Source organism: Trachurus japonicus, chromosome 11, assembly GCF_045865225.1.
Source record: "Trachurus japonicus isolate A0001 chromosome 11, Traja_1.0".
Lineage (NCBI taxonomy): Eukaryota > Metazoa > Chordata > Actinopteri > Carangiformes > Carangidae > Trachurus > Trachurus japonicus.
Genome location: NC_140917.1, coordinates 14,355,917 through 14,381,638, shown reverse-complemented (window position 1 = coordinate 14,381,638; position 25,722 = coordinate 14,355,917). Strand labels below are relative to the sequence as shown.

The 25,722-nt window shown below is 43.8% G+C and overlaps 2 protein-coding genes and 1 long non-coding RNA gene across 3 annotated transcripts in view; 2 read left to right on the top strand and 1 right to left on the bottom strand.

The window, feature by feature from the left end:
* LOC146978456 (uncharacterized) overlaps positions 1 to 25,722 on the bottom strand; it is a 141,043-nt gene that overhangs the window by 28,406 nt on the left and 86,915 nt on the right. The window lies entirely within an intron of this gene.
* On the top strand, positions 3,432 to 6,084 carry LOC146978462 (uncharacterized). Its single transcript, XR_015036968.1, has 3 exons — positions 3,432 to 3,523; positions 4,047 to 4,118; positions 4,945 to 6,084. It is a non-coding gene; the product is annotated as an uncharacterized LOC146978462 (long non-coding RNA).
* LOC146978461 (lipoamide acyltransferase component of branched-chain alpha-keto acid dehydrogenase complex, mitochondrial-like) lies at positions 7,637 to 15,328 on the top strand. Its single transcript, XM_085790375.1, has 6 exons — positions 7,637 to 8,196; positions 10,377 to 10,543; positions 10,657 to 10,734; positions 13,758 to 13,949; positions 14,038 to 14,109; positions 15,151 to 15,328. The coding sequence occupies exons 1-6, from the start codon at positions 7,791 to 7,793 to the stop codon at positions 15,316 to 15,318; spliced, it is 1,083 nt and encodes a 360-aa protein (XP_085646501.1). The 5' UTR covers positions 7,637 to 7,790; the 3' UTR covers positions 15,319 to 15,328.

Sequence of the window (25,722 nt, the reverse complement as noted above, 5' to 3'; positions counted from 1 at the left end):
ACTTTTTTCCCTCCCTCTCTCTGCTGTCAGCAGCAGCGGCGGCTGCAGCAGGCTCGCGCCCGTGAAGTGAGCTCAAGCCGGCCAGGTTCAGCCGTGCTCGAGCGGAGGGGGGGAGAGAAAAAAAACTGTATTTCTTTGATTATCAGTTTACACATCTTGATCAGCATTTATGATGGTTGTGTGCGATCTGACATGATCTGGCTCTCTGACTGAATATGGTGATATTCTGGGCCGCGCGTGTATGTGTGTGATGTGCGTAGAGAGAGAGAGAGAGAGAGAGAGAGAGAGAAAGCTGCATGCTCCTATCAATGGAAGAGCTTGTCACAAAGTAGCGATGACAGTTCGAACTAACGGGACCTCCCACTGGTTCGACCTCCTATTGGTCCGACTTGTGGTTGATTTTGTCGGAGTAACGGGAGGTCGAACCAGTGGGCAGTTCCCTCAGGGGAGTCAGTGGGATAGATAGATAGATAGATAGATAGATAGATAGATAGATAGATAGATAGATAGATAGATAGATAGATAGATAGATAGATAGATAGATAGATAGATAGATAGATAGATAGATAGATAGATAGATAGATAGATAGATAGATAGATAGATAGATAGATAGATAGATAGATAGATAGATAGATAGATAGATAGATAGATATGACCGTCCTACTGGTTTTAGAAATTAATTCATATTTATGATTCATGCATGCTGGTATGCTTAAAGTCAGTGTTATTCTGATGGTCCTAATGTCTTTTTTTTCTAATTAAGACATCCATTTTGGTGGTTTATTACATAATGCACAAAATTATTACATTTTTTTCATAAAAAAGTGTAACACCCGCAATATGTAATAAGTGATGTAAAATGTAACAACTTATTACAAAATGCGGCAAAGTTTATTACATATTGCGTTCAAGATTTTTATTACAAAATGCGGCAGATTATTACAAAATGCGGCGTTATTACATAATGACGTGAAGATTTATTACATTATTACATAATGCGTCATTATTACATAATGCGGCGTTACAAACCTTCATCAGTTTGTGTCGTTCAGAGCTTTTTAGTCGGATCAGGAAAACGTTGATCCAGAACATCAGGATTATTCTGATCCCAGCAGTTTGGTGGATTCAGGAACAAAATGGGATTTAAATTAAATGTTATCTGGTCAAATAAACAACATTTATAATGTAGAATATATAAAGTTTTGATTATTTCACAATTAAAGAACTTTTCCCCAACTATTAGCAAATTTAATGAGATTTGAAGTTTAAATTTGAAACACATGGGGAAATGTTCCCAATGTATTTGACTGATGTACTGTATATTTGCATTTTTAAAATCTATTTAAACAGCCAGACCAGATGAGATCATTTCTGGCTGTTTAAAAAACACTGAAGAAACAAAAAACCAATCCAACAAAGTATAAATGAAACAGTAATCTCTTTCAATGAAAAAAACATTTTTTTAATTGCTTTATATATATATACGGTATATATATATAATTATATACAGAACAATACAATTCTCTTTCTCTTTCTTGTTTTTGTTTTGTAGTTTTATTGAGATTTTTGGGGATTATTCTGTTATATGTATTTTAGTGATTATGTATGTAGTTGGTATATTTGTGTTTAATTTTTGTATGTTGTTATTTATTTGAGTCTGATGTAAAGGATTTATATCCTGTATCAGATGTTTTTTCATTGAAATTAAATTAAATTTCATTAAATACATTTTTTGCCAGGGGTAATAGTTACAGGGTATCCGCGGGGTCTTAAAAAGTCAAAAATTTGAAAATCTAAATTTTAGGCCTTAAAATGTCTTAAATTTGTTGAATTATTGTGTTCAAGTCTTAAATAATTTTAGACAGGTCTTAAATGTTCTTATGCCCACCATGGGCGAGCATTTCACTCGCATTTGCCCCTAAAAAAAAATACATGTGTGAACCGGGAAAATCACAAAAACAGAAAGAGCACAACCTGCGATTGGTCAAAAACTACAAATCCCACAATTCTCTGGCCTCAACAATAACAGTAGTTAGTGTAAGTAAGGGAGAGTGGAGCTGTCGGTGAAAAGAGGAAACAACGCCACGTCTGGTCCTGTTCTATGTTGTCCGTTCACACCGTCACCGTTTATTCGTTACGTCCGCGGTGTAAAAGGCCGTGACGCAAAGACGCGATTAGGCGCGAGACGCGATTAGGCGCGAGACGCGATTAGGCGCGCGACGCGGTATACGCGACTTTTTTTTTTGCGACGCAATACACGCGATTCTTTTATGGCGACGGGACCATCGCGTCTTCGTCTATTTCAACGCTTTTTTTTCGCGCGAGCTTTGACGCGCGACCAAACGCGAGATACGCGATTTGACGCTCGTTTTGACTCGTGTAAAAAAAAAAATCATTTTCACTACAACATTTTTTATTTTTATTTTTTCAAAGGAGGTTAAATCGAAAGCAACTGGACTTAGTTATTTGTCTGAAGACGTTTCACCTTCATCCAAGAGGCTTCATCAGTTCTACGCATCTGACCAGGCTGGGACTGGTCCAACTGGTCTGGAGACTCAGTATAAGTCCGGTTGCTGAGACTTTAGAGTCAAAGAGGAGCAGTGCGTCTGCGTCGCTGTGTCGGACTGTTTGGATTTAATGAAGAAGCTGCACGGTGTCCTCCCGTATTTTACCTGGGTCGCTACCGGAGCTTGATAAATGGAGAGAAAAAACAAACGCCAGGCGCACGTCGCGGTGGAACCGAGAACAGCTGAGTTTTCCTCCTCCAGCTGAACAGCTGATCTGTGATCTGTGGTGAAGACGTACAGAGACCTGCCACTGTGTCACGGTGCATTAATATAAACTCTGTCCTCAGACTGTCCTGACTGTCCCTGAACACCACACAGAGACAACATGGAGCTGTGTGAGGTTGAGTTTTATTTATCATGATAATTAATACATACTTAGTAACAAGCCTGTAAGTTCAACACATCAGTATGCTACTGTGATTTAACTAGCCTAGTTAAATAAAAAGATGTAGTTTAATACCATAATATCTAGGGCTGACCAAAGGCCAATGTCTTTACTTCATGTGTCAAATATTTATTACTTGTTGCTACGACTCATTTTAGCTTCTTTCACCAAACTCCCATGATGCACTGAGCTCCTACATCCCATCCTTCTTCTGTAGGGCTGCTGTGTGTGGACCAGATGCTGCCGTCACCATGACAACGTCCCAACGTGCAGGAGGACACACACGGTCAGAAACTCCAGAGGTCAGAGAGGAGGTGGGAGGTCCTTCGCTCTGATTGGCTGAGAGACCCCGACTCCTCTCCCTCCCTGGACCCAGGACCGGCCCAGTCATGTGACTCTGAGTGGAGGGGGGTAAGAGGGTAAGAGGGGGGGTAAGAGGGTAAGAGGTGGGGGTATCTGTCGGTCACGTGACCTGGAGACTCTGACTAAAATTAACCAGCAGCTGATCTGATCTGAGGTCAAATTTCTCAGCAGCATGGACGACGACTGTTGCCGCTGCGCTGAGACAAGGTGAGAGCTGCTACACTGAGACTGTGTAATACTGCAGTACTACTACAATAATACTACAATGCAATACTGCTACACTGTAATATTACTTCACTGTTATACTGTAGTACCACAGTACTGCAATACTACAGAGCTATGGTAATACAACACTAACTACAACATGACACCAGTGTTCACCGACTACAACACTAACACTGTGGTACTGTGTGATACTACTACAACACTGTACAGCTGTACTCTGATAATACAACACTGTAATACTAAAGTACTACAATAACACAGTGGTGCTATGATAATACTACTGTAATTATACTGTAGTTCTACAACACTGTTAGATTACAGTACCACAACACTGTAACACAACAGTCCATTACTGTGATACTACACAACAATAACACTGTGCATTGTTATATCACTGCACTGTAATAATACAAGGCAAGGCAATTTTATTTGTATAGCCCGTTTTTACCACCAGTTTGTCTCAAAGGTCTTTACATGACATCGTAACAACATCCTCTGCTCTTAGACCCTCACATCCACTGAGGAAAAACTCCATGGAAAACCCTTTTAACAGGGAAACAACTGGAGAAACCTCAGGGTGAGCAACAGAGGAGGGATCCCTCACCCAGGACGGACAGACGGGACAGAGATGTTGTTACAGCACTAATGAAAATACAACTAACAATACTTTTAAGATACTACACTGTAAACTAAATGTACTACAGTAGTTTTTTTAAAATTCTATGTGTAACTGACAACGTGAAGATAAATGGGAAAAAAAATCAAATAAATCACTGACGTCGTTTCACCAGAACGATGATTTTCTCTTATATTGTAAATTTAAATTTTCCTTTATTGTCATCGAGCAACGAAGCACAACGAAATTTATGTGCATCTCTCCCTAATAACTTAAAAAAAAAAGATAAATATATAAATAGACAAAGAGTAATTTAAGATGCTTAAAAAAACAAACACATTAATTTAAATAATACAAATAATAGATTAGGCCTTGTAGTGCCACATTATGTAATAAAGTTGCATTATAATGCAATAAATGTGTAATAAACTTTGCCGCATTTTGTTATAAGTTGTTACATATTGCATTATTACAAAATACAACATAAGTGTTGCACTTTTTCATATAGAAAATGTAATAATTTTGTGCAAAATGTAACAATTTATTACAATATGCGGCAAAGTTTATTACATATTGCGTTCAAGAATTTTACAAAAAAAAGGTTACAAAATGTTACAAACTGTTGCAGATTTTACAAAATATTACATCATGAGGTGAAATTAATTACATTATTACAAAATGTGGCCTCAATATAGGCTTCAATTAAATGAATAATAAAAAAAAAACAGTTTTCTTCACAATTTATTTAGTAAAATAGAAATGAAATGTTTTGTATTTGTTCCTACAGGATGATCAGGAGGAGAGCGAGGCTGCAGCTCAGAGGTCAGAGGTCATCTCGCCTGTCTCCCCGCGCGGCGCTGTGACGTCGTCGTCGTCGTGGTGACCATGGTGGGGGGCGTGGTGGTGTGCGGCTCCATCAGCTCGGTCAGAGCTCTGTGGGAGACCCGGATCAAGAGGAGGAGGGAGGAGCAGGACGAGGAGGAGCAGCAGAGGAGGAGGAGCGGCACCGAGCGGCGCTCCAGACTCAGCCTGGGGGTCTGGGAGGACCGGGCCCTTCTGGCTCGACTCAGACAGAAGCTGCAGACCGAGGACGGACGGCTGGTGCTCCGCATCGAGCAGGAGGAGTGGAAGGTATCAGATTATTGTCCTGGTCCAGTCTTCTTTTTTTTTTTAAGTAGGCCTATATTTTTGGGGCTTTTATTGCCTTTAATTGATAGTGCAGTCGAGAGAGAGACAGGAAATGGGGAGGCAGAGAGTGGGGGAATGACACGCAGGAAAGGGCCGTCCAACGCGGGACTCGAACCGGGGCCGCCTGCACCGAGGACTGAGCCTCAACATGGGGCGGCAGCTCCACCCAGTGAGCTAAACACCGCCCCGTATAGGGATTTTTTTAAGCAAAAAAGTCAGCGTATGCATGAAAAAGTGCAAAATCATTAACTTTGATAAAAGGACAAGGCTTATTTACCTCTTTATTTTGTCATCCCCACCTTTCAGTCATTTACCACTATTAGTATTATTATCTTGCCTGGATGAAGCATTATGAACATAGAAAAAACTGAAATGGCAGCACTCACAAAATAATCTTGAATCATTTATTAAACGCACAGCAGTGCCTGACGGACGCGTTTCAGCCCTTGGCTTTCTTCAGCGTGGGGAATTATGAACATAGCACATCACAGCTTGTAAATAGCACAATGCAAAAAAACAATTTGATTCAGAGAGAAAAGCCAATCAGTAGCCTAGCTACTGAGACCAGACAAAAACGTAACTTTTTAACTTTATGACTATCACCTCCTTGGGACAGTCCATTTAAGACTGTTTCTTGGCCTTGTGGCTCTTTTCATTATGTTTCTGAGCAGAATGTGGGCTTGACCAATTATGACCAGGGATTAATAAATAACGGCGCTACTTTTTTCAGTAACAGTTATCAAAAAAGTTACTGTTTCCCCGTTACAATGCTGTTACCGTTACTGACAATAAAATGTGCCGTTACTTGACTCAAGAAGTCCCATCAGAAAATAGTAAAACACCTGTTAAAGTTTACGTTATACATTTTTTTTTTCGGTCCATCAACTAGTCTAACATATTTGAGCATTTTATGGAATAAAACTAACTCAATAGTTACTGTTATTATGTAGTAAATTCAGTTACTAACTCTTTTTGGTAAGGCTGCAACTAACGATTATTTTCATTATCGATTAATCTGTTGATTATTTAAACGATTAACCGATTAGTTGTTTGGTCAATAAAATATTAAAAAATGTTGAAAAACATCAATCAGTGTTTCCCAAACCACCAGCTGACGTCCTCAAATGTCTTGTTTTGTCCACAAACCAAAGAGAGACTCAGTTTATTGTCATAAAGCGTCGGACGATGGCCGCATCCTCTCACACCAGTGTTGGGCAGTAGCGACGTTAAGTTCGTGAATCAGAGCCGTAGCTGGACAACTTTATCGCTGCACAGCGACCGCGCGCACCGTTGCACGTCGCTCCAAGAGCCGGTGCGTCCTCTCTGCAGCGGAGACACGGCCACTGAGAGGCTGAGTGACGGGACCGTTCCTGTAGGAACGCGCCTTTTAATGAATCAAACCAAACACCCTGAACAGCACGCTGAGTACGAGAGGGAGAGACGACTGCAGCAGTTAAAACGAAAGCTCCTTGTCCCAGCATGTCGCCCACTCCGTCCGTGGCCGACGTCTTTTAAAACAGTGTTTCCCAACCTTGGGGTCGGGACCCCACGTGGGGTCGCTTGAAATTCAAATGAGGTCGCCTGAAATGTCTAGTAGCCTAATTGATGAATTAAAAAAAAATCTGACCAAGAAAGGTTAGGAACCACTGTTTGAAAAGACACTTGGGTTTTTTTGGAATGTACTTGCATAGATCTTTCAGCACTCACAATGGGCCGATATAAATGAAAAACTTTATTTAACTTCTAAAAAAAATAGCTTTGATGTAGCTAAGCTACTTTTGTCATTTTATTGTAGCGTAGCTTGCTACATTTCTCTGGTGGGTAGCTTCAGTGTAGTGAAGCTTCATTTCATGCAGAGTAACTTGTAGCTTAGCTCACTACATTTTCCAAGTAGCTTGGCCAACACTGTCTCACACACATACACACCACAGAGAAGCGCGCATGCATAACAGCAGCGCGTGTTGAAAGCGAAACTTAATACGGCGCGGTGCGTTCCCCCCCGACGATCGATCTGCTCGTCCCCCCCCCCCCCGTCGACAGGTCAGACACCACCTTAACTAACAAATTTTCTGGGGGAAACACTGCTATGACTATATATACATTCCTAGAAATGTTTAAATGTTTTGGGAGAAATTGTACCACTTTTTTTCCAGAAATTTCTCTACAATATTTCCAAAAATTCACACCATTGGCCCTAATTAGAATGTACATCAACTAAAAAAGTAACATTCTTCAGTCTCAGAACAAATATTTATGTATTTCTCATGTTTGCTTCAAAATTTTGTCCAATGGGGGTCCATCGTCTAATTTGTGCTTGATTATGGGTCCTTGATTTGAAAAAGTTTGAGAACCACTGTCCACTGATTTCTCACCGACTTCGTTGAAAACAAATGCACATGGAGGAGAGGAGGGTTAGAAACACAGAGGAAGAGACACCTAACACTTATGATCATTTATTATCCGATGTTACAAATTCAGGTTGAAGTTCTCCTAGAAAAAGCATTCAGACAAAAAAAAAACATGTCCAGATGTCCATTTCCAGCCTCGGCAGCTAAAGGGTTAACTGTGTTTTTACCGGCGTGTGCTCAGATCAAGCTCAGCGAGGTGGTGGGGACGGGACGGAACGGACGGATCCTGAAGGAGGACATCCTGAACTTCCTGGCCCGGCAGACCGGCGCCATCTTACCTCCCACTCCGTTCCAGGAGATCCACACTCCGGGTCCGGGTGCGATTCCCGCTGCCGCCGCCGCCGCCGCCGCCCGGCCCGCCGGCGCTCCGGCCGCCATCAAGCCCCCGCCCGCCATCCCCAGACCCGTGTTCACCGGGAAGGACGTGACCGAGCCCCTCAAAGGTCAGAGATCATCTCAGCAGTCAGCAACGGGAAACTGTGACGTCAGTGCAGACTTTAGAGACTCTGAGATTATTGATGAGCTGATCAATCGATCACTTTGTTAGTTCTGGTGATTTAAAGGTATAGTACGTAGGAATTCCCCCCATCTAGCGGTGCGGTTGCATATCTGAACGTATTCTTGATGTTGCATTCAGGTGAAATGGGGCAGACGTCAGACAGACAACAGACGCTGCATGTAACAGGATAAACAAGCGTCTATGTAAACAAGTGGTCCGCCAGCACGAGGCAGAACAATACAGGCCTGACAATATGTTGTCATGGTGATGTGGTATTGTTTTACCGTCTTTCTCTGGTGGAGTAAAATGACATCCGGTTGGATTGCCGACGGCCGTCTGCCTGACTGCACCTGAATGCAACACCAGTGCCTCCGTCCTTCCTCACACTACACAGTGGTGACAGTTTTAACAGGCCGTTTCCGTGGTTACCTACGCTCACGCTGTCACTCAACGTAAAAAATGGCGCTGCAACATGGCCGCCTCGGTTCGGTGCGTCGACCACTTATGTATTTGTAACGACTTGTAACAACTCATTCTAAGGTACCAGAAAGCTTTCATTTGTATGCGGGTGTGATTCACCTTCAGTGAAATACGGATTTATGAAAGACAGATTTGATTTTTACTAATAAAAGGCCAAATAAGTTACATACTGGGGCTTTAAAGGGCGTAGGTTTAACCCAGACCCAGATGGTGGTATAAGAATTGCAGAAAAACCTGAACCTTTAGCCTTCAGTAGACTGTGAATACTGTTTTCCTTCTTTATGACCTTTGAGGTGCATCTAGGTGACCACAATTTTACTGATTTAAATTCATACGGGAAGCAAGTTGTTGCTAAAACTGGGAACTTTTAGTTAGGGCCACGGGGCAAACACATCGAGGCACTGTCCTCTGGCTTCTGCAAGACACAAGTCTCGTCTATTGGTGTGTTAATCCACGTTTCGATAGGTATTATAGTTTTTGATCAGTCACTGTTTAATGACCATGACCGTATTTGGAGAAGTGTTGAGATTATAATGGGTGTGTATTGGGCGGAATGTTCGTGTCAGAGTGGGAGAAGTTGCCAGAAATTGTCTGAATTTTTCTCTTTCCACGCTGCTCACGGGCACAATTTACACTCTACACACATAATCTTTTCCACAGTTGTAGACAAACTTGTCCTCTCTCTAACAATGTGTTCATCAAAGCAGAGAGACTTACAGAATTTAAACTGTGAGCCTCTCATTGCGGCCAGGTCTCTTCCTGCCGCCCATTGACTCTAATACAAAGATTTTCTGAGAGAAGCAGAAGGGACCCCTGTTTATAACTCACAAGTGTTTCCAAAATATTTACTGTAGAAACACCAAAGTCATATCAAAGTGTTCAGGAAGTCTTTACGACGACCACGGTCTGCTTCTTCTTCTGATAGTAGCTACCGTTTTCTCAGAATAAGCCCAAATGTGAGACCAGCGCAGAGGCAGAAAATCACCCTCTTTTCTCCACGTTTCTGTCTGCCTCAGCCTGGGGGGCCTCTATCGTCATTGGCAACCACCTCAAGTTGCCGTGGTAACCTCTGAGCCTCAGGCCAGAGCCAATCAGAGACCAGTTCTGCTCTGAGCACTGTCTACCACACATTTATGATGCGTTCCAGGCAGGCTTTTGAACCCGTAAGTCACCAGTTACGAGTTACAACTGGGAACTGGGAGTACATCGATCTAGTACGAGTTCACAGGTGGGAAGTTACGAGTTTGACTGTACGTTCCAACGGGTAACCATAGGAACAGGTCGGAAAAACACGAGTTACGGGTTGCCTGGAACGCACCATTAGATCAAGGCTCTGCCAAACACACCAACACACACAACACACTCTCCTCTCTTATCGCCACTACCTCAGTTTCTGTTCAGTTGAAGCTTTTTTCTTTGTTTTTCTGCACTGTTTGATGGGCCGGTGTCAAAAGTGACCAATTTTAAAATGAAAACGATGAATAAACATTAGCTACTTGTTTTTCAATCTACATTAATTTGTATTAGTTTAAAACCACAGGCCGCTGAAAAACGTCTGGCCCAGATAAAGTTCTTGGTTTGAAAATCTGTCCCAACTGAATTGGTAGTTGAATATCCCTTTAACACCAGATTGTTATTGATCAGGTTTCCACAAAGCGATGGTGAAGACGATGACGGCCGCTCTGATGATCCCTCACTTCGGCTACTGTGACGAGGTCGACCTGAGCCGCCTGGTGGCGCTGCGGGCGGAGCTCCGGCCCCTCGCCGAGGGCCGGGGGGTCAAACTCAGCTTCATGCCCTTCTTCATCAAGGTACGGGGCTGAGAGGTGGGGCGAGGGGGCGGGGCTTGGCGGGGGCGACCTTGATGCTGATTGGTCACGTGATGTTTGGCGCTGACGTTGATGCTGTGCTCTCATTGGCTCAGGCTGCCTCTCTGGGACTCCTGCACTTCCCCATCCTGAACTCCTCATTGGACCAGAGCTGTCAGAACATCACCTACAAGGTACGACCCGGTCCAGACTGGACACTTTCTACATTGTAGATTCAAACTTTTTCTTTAAGACCCAGTTGTTTCAATCCGTTGTTTTGCCATCCAGGATCACGTAATCCACCTTTACCTTTACCCCAGTTGTTCAGAGCAGATACAAGCTTCTCTAGATGACCAAATCCAGATAATGAGTGTTTTAAATGTGTAAACAACAGGTAGAACAGCAGCATGGAGACACTCAGAGTGGATTTATTTGAAAATAGGATGTTTGTGTTGTTTTCTCTGCTGTTTGTTGTTTCTTCAATGTCGTTTAAACAGCCAGACCTCATCTGACAACTAGTGTTGTCACGATACCAACATGTTGGTACCGGTATCGGTACCAAAATGTTTTTCAATACTTTTCGATACTTTTTGGTACTTTTCCAAATAAAAAGAGAACACAAAAAATGTCATTATTGGCTTTATTTTAATAGAAAATCTTAGAACTATAATATATGTATCAGTAAATAATCAGTAAATCAATAAACAATCACTGCTGCAGGATTAAAATTGAAATTTCCATCAATATTAATCTGAACTCTTCCTAAATTAAAACATTAGTGGTCTGTTTAAAAATCAAGGGTTAGGGTCAACTTCTTTGCATTATTTGAGGTCTGAAAACACTGCATCTTTTTTTGTTATTTTGACCAGTTGTAATTTTTGGGAGAAATTGTTATCAGTAGTTTATAGAATGAAACACAAACGTTCATGTTACTCAAACACACACCTATTGTTTCCCATATGTAGACAATGTGTGGCGCAGCGCCACAGAATCAAGACCAAGACACAAATTGATTGAACGCAATATCGTTCCGTTAATTCATCTCCGCATAGCACTCTTTCGCTGTGTTCACACACAACACACAGAGAGAGAGAGAGAAGCGAGCATGCATGCCAGTGGTGCACGGTAAAAATGAAACTTACCAACCAGCAGTGTTTCCTATTAATTAACGAGTCTGTGGCGGCCCGTCTCTCACGTGCGCGCTGGTGCACACACACACACACACACACACAAAGACGGGTCAAAGTTTCCTGATCCGACTAAACAGTTCTGATCAACACAAACTGAGGGTTTGATCCAGATTAAAACAGAGACTGGATCACGTGATCTAATCTGATCTCAGGATCTGGTTTTAGTTTTTGCAACAACCCGTTTTCAAGGTTTTATCCGATCAGATCACTGGGTCTGGACCAGTCTGACCCGGTTATAGTCCAGTAATTTTAGGCCAAAAAAGGGGTCAACGTTAAACAAATTGCAACAGAAGCAAACTCAACTGATTTTGAATCCTCAACATGTCCTGAGTGAGGGAAAAAAAACCCCGAAGAATCCCATTAGGGGAAAGTTTCGAAAAACACCCAAACATCCCATTTATATGCATATTAAAAAAAAAATTTCACGGGAATAGGGTAAAGTTTTTAACCTTTAGATATCTCCATGAAAATTACTGAGTTGATTACTTACATTAAGACAAACAAAAAATGTATTACAAGTTTTTAGAAATTCTTTGTTAACATGAGCAAATTTGCATACATTTGCATAAATTCCACCATTTTGACGGCACATGTATATATGAAGTTGCTGTGGTGGTACCGGCATGAAAATTGGAATGAGTTGACTCCATTGGTCAACAGACAAGTTGACCACTTTAAATTTCAAGATGACTGCAATTTTTCAAGACAGCCACATCCTTAGTAGAGCAGGTATAACATGCTCCGTCTCTATCATAGACTGTAAAAGTCTCTATTAATGCTCATGGGCCTAAATTGGTTCCATTCCTTAAAGCAGATATCAGTGGAATGTTTTTGTTAATATAAGTCCTAAATAGTCCTATTTTCTGTCAGCAATCACTTACATGAAGTATTTCAGCCTAAACACGAGTCTCTCCGTCACTCTGCTCTGCTGTAACCCGAGGAGAAAATTTTCCTTGTGGGATACAAGTGTTATCCAATGAGGGGAGAGAACGGCATGAAGGGCTGTGTGTGCAGCCAAGGGATGCGCGTGAATGTGGTGACGTAGCACGAGGACCAATTGATGCCTGACAAGGGCGGGGGCTGCTAACTCATGGTGCGTTCAAGGAAACTCGTACTTTGTGTTTTTCCTTCCTGTGAAGTCATACCAGTTCGATCTGGTACGAGTTCACGGGTCGGAAGTTACGAGTGGCCGTTATAGGGAACTTTCACAGACAACAGGACGGTAAAAACACGAGCTACGGGTTACCTGGAACGCTACCAAGTCGTAGTTGTGACTTGAAGCTGTAACTTACGGTTTCAAAAGCCTGCCTTGAACACAGCATTAGCCGAAACGGCCGTGCCGCTGTTATCTGCTTTAAAGCAGAAGTGAGTGATATATTTGTGTTAATATAAGTCTTAAATAGTTATATCTTCCGACAGCAATCACTTCTATAGAGTGTTTGGTCTGAAACACGGGTCTGTCAGTCCCTCTGCTCTGCTCTGAGCCCAGGAGAAAACATTTATCGTATCCTACAGTTTTTATCCAATGAGGAGAGAGAACGGCATGCAGGGCTGTGTGTGCAGCCAAGGAACGCCGTGAATGTGGTGACGTAGCGACGAGGACTGTTATGGTGCGTTCAAGGAAACTCGTATTTTTCCGACCGTGAAGTTGTACCAGTTCGATCTGGTACGAGTTCACCGGTCGGAAGTTACGAGTGGCCGTTATAGTGACTTTCACCGGTAAAACAGGTCGGAAAAACACGAGTGGGTTGCCTGGAACGCTACAAAGTCGTAAGTTGTGACTTGAAGCTGTAATTTACGATTTCAAAAGCCTGCCTGGAACGCAGCATTAGCGAAAACGACCGGATCACTCACTTCTGCTTTAAGTTTTTTAACTGTTATGTTAACAAGATTGAACAAGACATTTTCACCTGCTCTACCCAATGTTTAGATCAGGTGTTGTATGTATGCAAATTAGCCATACGTAATTGGATTATTACTTGACATCATTTATATCTAATCACCTTGGTGTGTCTCTTTGCCCTCAGGCGTCTCACAACATCGGGCTGGCGATGGACACGAGTCAGGGTCTGCTGGTGCCCAACGTGAAGAACGTGCAGCTGCTCAGCGTGTTCGACATCGCCCAGGAGCTGAACCGGCTGCAGACGCTCGGCGCCGTGGGGCAGCTGGGAACGTCGGAGCTGACGGGGGGAACGTTCACCCTGTCCAACATCGGATCAGTGAGTCCAGACGCCGCCGCTCTGAGGACGGAGACGGACTCTAGACCCGCTCTAACCACAACCTGTTTCCTCTGTGTGTGTGTTGTAGATCGGAGGGACGTACGCCAAACCAGTCATCCTCCCTCCTGAGGTCGCCATCGGAGCGCTGGGGAAAATGCAGGTGAGTTCCAGACTTTCCCACGGCCCATGAACACACCACAGAGGTCAAAGTACTTAGATAAGCCAAGCCCCGCCCCCTTCCTGTGTGTGTGTGCAGGGTATATAATAAAAAAAGAAAGAAAGGTAATTAGAGTTTAAAGGGATAGTTCAACATTTTGTCAAATTGGCCCATTGCCATAATCCAGAGCAGAGCTGCGAGCTGCTCAGAGCTACGCTACGGAGGCTCATTATGGGATTTCTTGGTTTCCCTCATCAAACTCATCAAATACACAATCCAACAACTCCACAACGCTCTGGCGGACAAGTTGTGAGCTGCACATTCACCACGCTATGAGATAATAACACAACGTTACCACACAGAGTTGTTTTAGAGGGAAATACAGAGACTGTTGATGAAAAACTGTCCCTGAAGGCAACGCGCATCAGCGGTTTTGCATGAATTTACCTCCGTCCAATCAGGAATCACAAAAACCACGCCCCCATTGCTCGACTCCAGCGTGTGCTTCATTGCAGCTGGAGACTGTTGTATGTATTGCACCACAAGCAGAGCGATTGATATAACAGAGGGGCTACAGCAGGCTGCCGCTATCATGTTCTTCTATGGGACAGACAGCACTGAGCTTGCTTTTGAATGGTAAAATATTAAAAAATAAACCCTATAAGGTACATTTACAACTGTTAACTGAATTATTGTACATCAATGTCAGTTCTCAAACAAAAGGCAAAATCTTTTTGCTTCATGGTTTTATTTGTCACTTTGAATTGAAGATTAGCCTGCCCTACAGTAAAAATGGCATAAAATAAAGAGTAAAGCAATATATTAAGCGGTAATATATGTATTTAAGCATCAAAGATGTTCAATCAAACCAACAACGTTCAAAACACACAGCCATTCTCACAAGTATAAAGTCCGCTAGCTTAATGCTAACGTATAATGTAAAACCTCATAGACGGGCTAACAGAAATTAGCATCGCATTTCGTGGCAACCGACTAATTTCTGACACTGTGTGTGTGTGTGTGTGTGTGTGTGTGTGCTCTCAGGTGCTGCCCCGGTTCGGCGCCGGCGGTCAGGTGGTCCCGGCTCACATCATGGCGGTCAGCTGGTCGGCGGATCACCGCATCATCGACGGCGCCACCATGTGCCGCTTCTCCAACCTGTGGCGGGAATACCTGGAGAACCCGGCCAGCATGGTGCTGGACCTCAAGTGACCGGACCCGACCGGATGGAACCGGATGGAACCGGATGGAACCGGACCGCCAACACTAACACACCTTCACCTCTCCCCCTTCGCCGCCATCGCCACCGCCGCCGCTGCTGCTGCCTTCATCATCATCTTCTTATTCTTCTTTTCTCTCATTTCCTTGTTGCCTTTGAGCGAGTTGCGGCGGCGGCGCGATGCGGCGGGGGAGGGGCCAGCCTGTCAATCATGTCGTTTCCATGACAACCACTCATTCACTCACTCACCCCCTTACTCTCTCTCTCTCTCTCTCTCTCTCGGTTGGAGGTTTAGAGGTTTTTGTAGTTTTTGGTCCAAGTTGAACCAGGGTTCAGCTCTTCAGGTGCTGGTGGTCTGGGTCTGGATTCTCTTTGCTGGGGGGTCGGGGGGGGGGGGTGTGTGTGTGTGTGTGTGTGTGTGTGTCATCAATAATTCATCAGTTCATTGATCAGTTTGGACTCTGTTATCCTGGACCGGACCAGTTTTGTTGTTTTTTTTCTATTTGGAAAATTAATCCTAATAATAATAATTTTAATCGGTGAAACTTTTAATTTGAAAATCACAGGAAGTGAGACTGAACCAGTGTGTGTGTGTGTGTGTGTGTGTGTGTAAGAGAGATCCAGAACCAGAGTCTGATTGGGGGGGAGGGGGGGGCAGAACTGGGTCCTGAGACCTGAGACCCGGGTTCACCAGAGTCCAGTTCCATCAGTTCGATCCAGATCAGATGAACCCGTCTGGGATCTGGTCCAGTTTAAAGTGGTTTTCTGAGTCCTGAACCAGGACCAACCGCTCTGTGAAAGGTCCACAAAGTCTCCGCTGATCATCAGGACCAGAACTTCACATGGTTCTGGTTCTGGTCCCGGTCCTGGTCCTGGTCCCGGTCCTGGTCCTGGTCCCGACTGACTGAACTGTGTGTAAATGAACCAGTGGACCTGCTGCTGGTTCTGGTTCTGGACCCGTCTGACTGTTACTGCTCCTCCAGCTCCTGAGGGGAAGACCTGGTCCTGGTCCTGGTTCTGGTTCTGGTTCTGGTTCTGGTTCTGGTTCTGGTCCTGGTTCTGGTCCTGGTCCTGGTTCTGGTTCTGGTTCTGGTTCTGGTCCTGGTTCTGGTCCTGGTTCTGGTCCTGGTTCTGTAGCTGCTAAGTGCCTGGTCCCGGTCCTGGTCCCGACGTCTTCCTCTGGGCTGCTGGGTAACGATGGTGTCGTAGTTTTTTTTTTTTTTTGATACTGACCTTTATTTTGTCTATTTTGTTTTGTTTTGTTTTGTTTCATGTGTTGAAATGTTTGTTGTTTGTTGTTGTTGATGCTGTCGTGGTTTTGTGTTGGGATGTGGATCTGGATCAGGACTCTTGGACCTGGTTCCTGGTTCTGGTTCTGGTCCGACTCATAAACTGTGAAGTGTCTGAACCCTGGTCAAACAAGAAAAAAGGAAAAAAAAGAAAAAAAAAAAAACTCAATAAAGTTGAAGTGAACCAAGTCTGAGTCGTTTGTGGTGAGTTCAGGTTCCTCAGAGAACGTGGGAGAAGTCACTTTCTGGTCCTGGACCCAGTTGTTACAAAGGGTTAAAAACTGATCGGATTTTGGATCATTGATCAGATCAAATCTTGAAAATGGATCAAACCTTCATCAGTTTGTGTCGTTCAGAGCTTTTTAGTCGGATCAGGAAAACGTTGATCCAGAACATCAGGATTATTCTGATCCCAGCAGTTTGGTGGATTCAGGAACAAAATGGGATTTAAATTAAATGTTATCTGGTCAAATAAACAACATTTATAATGTAGAATATATAAAGTTTTGATTATTTCACAATTAAAGAACTTTTTCCCAACAATTAGCAAATTTAATGAGATTTGAAGTTTAAATTTGAAACACATGGGGAAATGTTCCCAATGTATTTGACTGATGTAGCTACTGTATATTTGCATTTTTAAAATCTATTTAAACAGCCAGACCAGATGAGATCATTTCTGGCTGTTTAAAAAACACTGAAGAAACAAAAAACCAATCCAACAAAGTATAAATGAAACAGTAATCTCTTTCAATGAAAAAAACATTTTTTTAATTGCTTTATATATATATACGGTATATATATATAATTATATACAGAACAATACAATTCTCTTTCTCTTTCTTGTTTTTGTTTTGTAGTTTTATTGAGATTTTTGGGGATTATTCTGTTATATGTATTTTAGTGATTATGTATGTAGTTGGTATATTTGTGTTTAATTTTTGTATGTTGTTATTTATTTGAGTCTGATGTAAAGGATTTATATCCTGTATCAGATGTATTAAAGGAGCTCAGTCTGATACTAGAGCTACTGAGGTTTCTAACTCCGGAATAACCTGGTTGACACGCCTCACCTCGGCCTCCGTTCTCACCGCATTGAATGAATGTCCACGCTGTTCCTCGAGTTGCAAACACAGTGGGTTTATTGCTGTGCATTGTCCATAAACAAAGAAAATAAGCAAACAAACAAAACAGCGGCATGAAGCGCCTCCGCGCCACAGCGGTCAAAAACCATTTGCCCTTCCGGGTCAAAACCTGACAAAGGAAGTGAACAATGCCACCTATATGCACCTGAGCTCCCCAGGTGACAGCACAGCGACCCCACACACACACTGAGTGAATTACACCAGAAACCTTAAAACACAACCAAACACATTCAGCTCCTATACACCGGCCCCTAATTGTTAATGGCAGACCGACATAACAATTTAAATACAACAAGACAGGAGCAAATAATGTGTTGATACAGTTACATTAAAGTACAGTACCGATAAATCTATATTCCATGTACCAAACAAAGTTTTGTCACTGGCCTTTCAATAATGCTGGCCCTTGTCTGCAACCTCACAGAACGCACAAGCCCTTGCTTATCAGGGAAAACCTCCAAAACCCTGCCAAGCGGCCATGAACCACGTGGAGCTGAAGAATCCATGATCACCACAATATCTCCAGCTTTCAAACTCCTCTTCTTTTCGTTCCACTTCTGCCTCTCTTGGAGCAACGGCAAATACTCCCGTATCCATCTCTTCCAGAAAAGGTCTGAGAGATACTGCACTTGCCTCCAGCGCCTTCTCACATACAGATCATGGGGTTCAAATGCTCCAGGTGGCAAAGCTGGTTTTCCCTTTAAGAGAAGAAGATGGTTAGGCGTGAGAGGTTCCAGGTCGTTAGCATCCTCTGAGAGCTTGGTGATAGGACGATCGTTTAAAATGGCCTCCGCTTCACAGAACACTGTATGGAGTCCATCATCATCCAACTTCTGCTGATGCAGAACAGAACTGAGCACTCTTCTCACAAGGCGGATCATCCGTTCCCACACACCACCATGGTGTGAGCCTGCTGGCGGATTAAAGCTCCACTGAATGCCAACCTGTGCCAGCGCTCCTTGAATCCTGTCCTGATTCACAGCAGCAAGCGCCTCCTTCAGCTCTCTGTCTGCTCCAGTGAAGTTAGTGCCATTGTCTGATGTTAGACTCGTCACCTGCCCTCTTCTGCTGATAAAACGCCGCAGAGCATTGATGCATGCATCGGTGTCGAGTGAAACAGCCACCTCCAGATGGACAGCCCTGCTCGCCATACAGGTAAATATAACGCCATATCGCTTACAGGTTGATCTTCCTCTCCTCACCTCAACTGGACCAAAATAATCCACCCCTGTGTTGGTAAATGGTGGAAAATCAGGAAGGATTCTCATCCTTGGCAGGTCAGCCATTTTTTGTTCCAGTGCTCTTCCATTATATCGCCTACAAAAGCTGCAATCACCAATTACTTTCCTGACGGCTGCATTGGCGTTTGTAATCCAAAATCTCCTCCTCACCTTGGACAGTGTGTGAGTCCGCCCACCATGGCCGAGATTCTGGTGTACATGTCTGAGGATGAGTGTGGAAACGTGCTGCTCCTTGGAGAGAATGAGTGGATGCTTGGCTTCCTCGGGCATTGCTCCTCTGCTCAGTCTTCCTCCAACTCTCAAAAATCCATTCTCCAAAACTGGGTCCAGCCGGTATATGGGACTCTGTCGACTCACTGACGCTTTCCCAGATGACAAAGCAGACATTTCTTCACCAAACCTCTGTCGCTGACAATAACGAATTATGGCACCCTCTGCTCCCAGCAAATCATCCATCATCAGAGTGCCACTCAGGTATGTTGATGTGACTCTTTTCCTTTCAGTCCTCCTTGAGCTGCCACGACCTCCTTTCTCCTGCCAGTTAGCCACAGAAGCCTCCAACTGTTTCTTCCTGCGACTCTGTGCCAACAACATGACCTTCAACCTCAGGATCCAGGCAACAGCTGTCTTAAGCCTCTTCCAGTCAGAAAAGAAGGAAATGAGCTGGTCCGTAGGACTGCAGATGTCACACATACTGATGTTATTCACCATTACCTCCTTTCTGACCTCCTGGTCATCAGAGTCCACTGAGACGTCCAACACAGTTCTAGGCCAGTCCTCCTCAGGTCTCCAAAGAAATGCAGGACCTTCCAGCCACCTGTTTTTGTTCAGAAACTCAGCGACCTTCATTCCCCTTGAAGCATCGTCAGCTGGATTATCTTTGGTACCTACATGTCTCCATTGTGAGGGTTCAGATGTTTCTCTGATGGTCGAGATTCTGTTGGCCACGAACGTGTGAAAGCGCCTGTCCTCATTGTTAAGGTACTTCAAAACTGACGTACTGTCAGTCCAAAAGACTGAATCCTCCACCTGGACGTCCAGCTCTGCCTTTAACAATGAATCCACTCTGACTGCGAGGACCGCTGCTGTCAACTCCAGTCGGGGAATAGTCACAGCCTTCAGGGGTGTCACCCTGGCTTTGCCGAGCAGGAAGGTGACCTGGATGTTATTTTCCTGATTTAACATACGGATGTATGTTACAGTCCCGTATCCACCTTCACTGGCATCGGCAAAGTGATGTAACTGGGCATGCTTGATCCTTCCAAACCCCACCGACTTGATGCACCTTCCCACTTTGAAAGCAGACAGCTGGCCCAGGTCCTCCAACCACCTTTTCCAACGAGGTAAGATGTCCTTGGGCAGATCATCATCCCATCCACAGCCTCTCCTACAGAGCTCCTGTTGCATCATTTTGGCAGGCAAGGTGACTGGGGCCAGAAAACCCAACGGATCATACACCGAGCTGGTGACTGACAGCATACCACGTCTGGTGAGAGCCTGTTGTTTCATCTCCATCTTAAACCTGAAAGAGTCAGTCTCCACACACCACAGTAGACCCAAAGCCCTTTCCACTGGCAGGTTGTCTCGGTCCAAATCTAACTCCTTCAGGTCCTTGGTCCTTTGCTCCTCGGCGATGGCTTGCAACACAACACGACTGTTGCTTATCCATTTCTCCAAGATGAAGCTTCCCTTCTGACACAGAGCAGTTAAGTCTTTTATCATTTGGATTGCTTCTTCTTCAGTGGCTGAGCTCTTTAAACAGTCGTCAACGTAGAAATTCTGCTTCACAGACTGCACCACCTCATCCACAAACTCAGGCCGGTTGTCATCCGCAGTTTTCCTCAGCGCATAACTCGCACAGCTAGGAGATGACACGGCGCCAAACAGGTGTACAGTCATCCGATACTCCCTGAGGTCCTGAGTGATGTCACCATCTGGCCACCAAAGAAAGCGAAGAAAATCTCTGTCCTCCTCAGCAACTTTCACTTGGTGAAACATGGCTTGAATGTCGCCCATGAATGCCACCACTTCATTCCTGAAACGAAGAAGAACTCCAAGCAATGAGCTGGTGAGGTTGGGACCTGGTAACAATTCACTGTTCAAAGATGCTCCTTGAAATGTGGCTCCACAATCAAACACTACACGGAGAGATCCTTTCTTCGGATGGTGAACACCATGGTGAGGGATGTACCACACCTTACCCCTTTCACCATGCAACTGTTGCTGCGGCACTTGCTCTGCATAGTTTTTACTGATGAGCGTGTTCATGTAACCAGCATATTCCTCATGCAAGTGCTTGTTGTTCAGGAATTTTCTCCTCAAACCCTGTATCCTTTGCTTAGCCACTGCAAAGTTATTAGGTAGACAGACCTCTTTGTTCTTATATGGAAGCTTCAGACAATACCTTCCCTCCTTAAGTACTGCTGAGTGCTCCATAATTTCCAGAAACCTATGGTCTTCTCTGGACATTTCCTTCTCCTTTGTGGTCTTCTCATTAAACTCATGACTGTACTGCTTGACCAGCATTTCTTCAAGCTTACATACAGAGATCCTGTTCACCATTGCCAAGGGCAGCTCCACCTCTGAAGCCCCACTGTTTCCATTCAGTGGTCCGTTAACAACCCACCCAAGCACTGTCTTTATAGCATATGGGCCATTCCCGCTACTGTTAATGACCTCCCAAGGTTCCAATATCTTGGGAGCGTTGGTTCCAATTAACAGGTCGACATTTGCTTTTATGTTTGGGATGTTCACCTTGGACAAATATGGCCACCTTGCCAGTTCTTCAGATGTTACCATGTTATTAACATTAACTGGCATTTTTTCTTGTGTGAGAACCTCTGGGAGAATATGAAAGTCATTGCTGTCCAGATTAGATACCTCCAAACCAGTTAAAGAGTATGCTGGAACCACTGTTTTCTGCCCCATCGTGCTCAACAGGAAGTTGGTTTTTCTCCCTGTGACGTTCAGCTTCCGCATTAGATGTTCTGAGCAGAATGTAGCCGAACTTCCTGGGTCCAAAAAGGCATAGGTTTTTATTATGTGGTTTCCCTTTGCACTTTTGACCTTCACAGGCAGGATGGATAACACGCACCGGTCCTTACCGGCCCCTGTATGTCCACATGTTTTAAGTGAAGTTGCCTGGTGAGATGTTTCAAACTGTTCCTGGGCTCGTTGCCTTTTAATATGAAGCACAGTGGGATGGGTTTGACTACATATTTTACATGTCAAGCGGCTTTCACACTCACGGCTCATGTGTCCCACACATAAACATGCAAAACAAACCCCCTTTCTCCTCAGAATCTCAATCTTTTCCTTGTGCTTCTTTCCCTTGAACTGTTTGCAGTCCTCCAAAGAGTGGCCACGAGCACAACAAAGGCATTCAGCTTTTTCTGGACCAGAGGTAGGCTCTTTAATTTTCTCAGGCACTTCCATAGATGTTACCGTGGTGGCCACAACGTTTCCTTTCATTTTGTTTCTAGGTTGTGCTTTAAACCCAGTGACAGTCTTTATCCCAGCAACACCAGATGACTCCTGTATCTCCCCAAACAAAGGGTCAGACAGAATCCTGACACGACGCTCAATAAACATGACCATATTAATGAAGCAAGCTGGGTGGTTGGTTGTCTCCATTATGTCATGAGCTTTAGTCCTCCATTGTTCCCTCATTTTGAATGGCAGTTTGGATACAATGGCTCTTATATTTACTGGCATATCCAGTTCCTGCATGTACTGAAGCTCTTCCATTACATTGCAGCATCCACGTAGAAATAAGGCATAGGCTTGCAATGATTTCACGTCCTCAGATTTGATTGTTTGCCAGCCCAAAGCCTTTTCCATATAAGCACTTGCGATTTTGTACTGATTTCCAAAATGTTTCTGGAGAAGTTCCTTTGCCACTGCGTAGCCACGCTCTGGAGCCATATGTTGACAGCTGCGCACCAATTCACGTGGCTGTCCTCTTGTGAACTGTTCCAGATAGTACAAACAATCCGCTTTTCCTGCCTTTTCCTCAACTCCTTGCTCAAAGGCTTTGATGAATGCCCTGTAGTGGAGAGGGTCCCCTTCAAATGTGGGAATATCTCTTGGTGGCAGTGACATCATATGCTGTTGCTGTACCAGAGCTGCTGTTATTTCATTTTGCCTTTGCATGATGGTAATGTAGCCCCCATAAATTTAACATAGTGTATATGGTTTTAAGTGTTGTGATTTTTGCATGTAGTAGCATATAAATGTCCACAAGGTGGCGTATTACGCTCACCAGTGGGTCCAGAAATCAGCGGTAGAAATGAGGAAGAAGGAGGAAGTGAACAAAAACAAGATGAATGCAAGTGTGAATGCAGCTTTTCGTGAGCAGCGTGGAGTGAATGTTGATATATCCGTTAAGTTTTATGTTTTTGCTGTCCGAGAAAAGGTTAAAGTTGTTCGGGACGACGTTGTGTTGCCAGAAGATTAAGGAGGATAACTAACTAGTGTGTTTTGATGACTATTCTCCGGTGAGTGTGTTGTGTTTTCAGTGTTAGCTTTAACTGTGTTAGCCTGAGCTAATTTCAATGACCGTGAATGATGAAAAAACCAATCGGAGAAACGTGATGTGTTTGGAAAATGCATATCGCTGTTGATTTCAAGATGTGAAAGAAATACTGCTAACAGAAAAATAGCCTTTTAAGTTTTATTTTCTTGAAGGCATATATATGTATTCTGTTGTGACTGTGTGAAAAAAAGTAAAGATGAAAAAGATATCAGAGAAAAACGAGCTGTTAGGTTTTACTAATGCTGCATAGTTTAAAGAATCAATATGGACTTTAACTAAGGTTAAACTGTGCACTATGCAGGTTGGTTTTTTTTGTGGTTGACTTCTGAGAGGAGACAACGGCGACTCGCGGTGGGTTCAGCGGGTGAGCGGCAGCCAGGCCGCTACTACAGCTGCAAGTGGAGCCACTCCGTGGATCGAGAAACAACAGGATAGCTTCAACTGGATTCCAGATAAGAAACTTGACAAAACAACATAAAAAGGGGGCCCCCACATAACTGAACTGAGACTGAACTAACCGAAAAGGAGACATTGAAACTTTTGACTTGACTAAACTGAACTTGAAAAGACTGCAACTGAACTGAAGGACTAATTTCCTTTTGTGAGGAAGATCCCACTTTACAGTGGAGGTGATTTCATTTAAGTTTATTATTTTCAGTACCCGGGTACAGTAATTTACATTGGCCAATTGAATCATTGTGTTTTCTTTCTTATTTGTGATATCTTACAGAGCTCTGAGGTAAACAGAGGTACATTTAATTTCACTTGAACTTGGTCTACTGTATTTGGTTTTATCATTTTGTCAAAGCATAACATAGAGGTGAATTAGACCTTATTGAGAGAAGTGTTTCTATTTTTCTATGGTGAATAAATGCACCCAGTTATTGTCTAAAATTTAACACTTGTGTTTTGCTTATTAATCCTCCAACTGAACTTAGAGCTTAGATATTGGTGTCATACTATTCCTCGGACTCACTACTCTTTCTATTAGTGTTACATCAAGTCATTCGGTGGCGAGCTAGCCAGGAGGATTATAAGTAAAACTCAAGCCAAATTAGCAATTTGTTGTTTTGAAGGGTGCATCAGGAAATAACTATGGCTACTGCCGAAATTGAATGGGATTTTGAAGTAAAGAAGTCAGTTCTTGCCTTAGGCATTAATGATGATGATACAAATGATGAAATCACTGAGGTTCTGGAACCACATGGGAGGGTGACTAAGATAGTTCGTGTGAACCCAGAGCAGGTCGTAATAGAGTTTGAGTCTGAAGAAGTGGTAGCATACTTCTCGACCAGATTTCCTTTTGAGATAGCCACTGCCAGAGACCCTGCTTTAAAGTGGTGTTTAGAGAGTATTGATAAACTCATGGCTTCAGCCAGCCAGCCCCCTCCCACAGCTAAAGCAGAACTCAGTGTACCAATTCCAGATGAATCAGATTCTACTGAGATAGATAGTTCAGATTCTGAGAAGGGTGGGTCGGACAGTAGTGCAGAATCCTTTGCGTCAATTCCCCCAAAGGAAAAGTCACAATCCCCCCCTGCACCAGCCAGTTCCACATCCAAATCAGGTGACAAGGCCACAAAACCTAAGAAACGGGCTGTGAAAGTTACTCCAGCAGTACTGGGCAGTGATGCACTTAACCCCCAAGATGTCCAACGCATAATAGTGGAGCATGTTATCAAGAGTGAAGCTTCTGCTTCAAGCCCCTCCCCCAAGCGACTGCGGTCGTTCTCAGGTAGAATGCCCAAGCCACCTGGTGAAGTGGACTTTGAGACTTGGTGTTTACATGTTGAACTCATGTTCCAGGATGGTCTGCCCACTGACATGCAGAGAAGGATGATACTGGAGAGCTTGCTCTCGCCTGCTTCGGACATCATCAGACAACTTGGGTCCAGTTCATCCCCCCGCGACTATGTGAGGCTTCTTCAGTCAGCGTATGGACTTGTCGATGATGGTGAGGACATTTTTGCCAAGTTTCTCAATACTCACCAAGATTCAGGAGAAAAGGCCTCAGAATATCTTCAGAGGTTACAAGCGATTCTCAGCACTGCAATAAGAAGAGGAGGTGCGAACAAAGCTAATGCAAACCGACAGCTGTACAAACAATTCACTCGTGGTTGCTGGGATCAAACCTTACTCCTGACCCTTCAACAAAAGATCAAAACTGACTTACCACCAGATTTCTCTG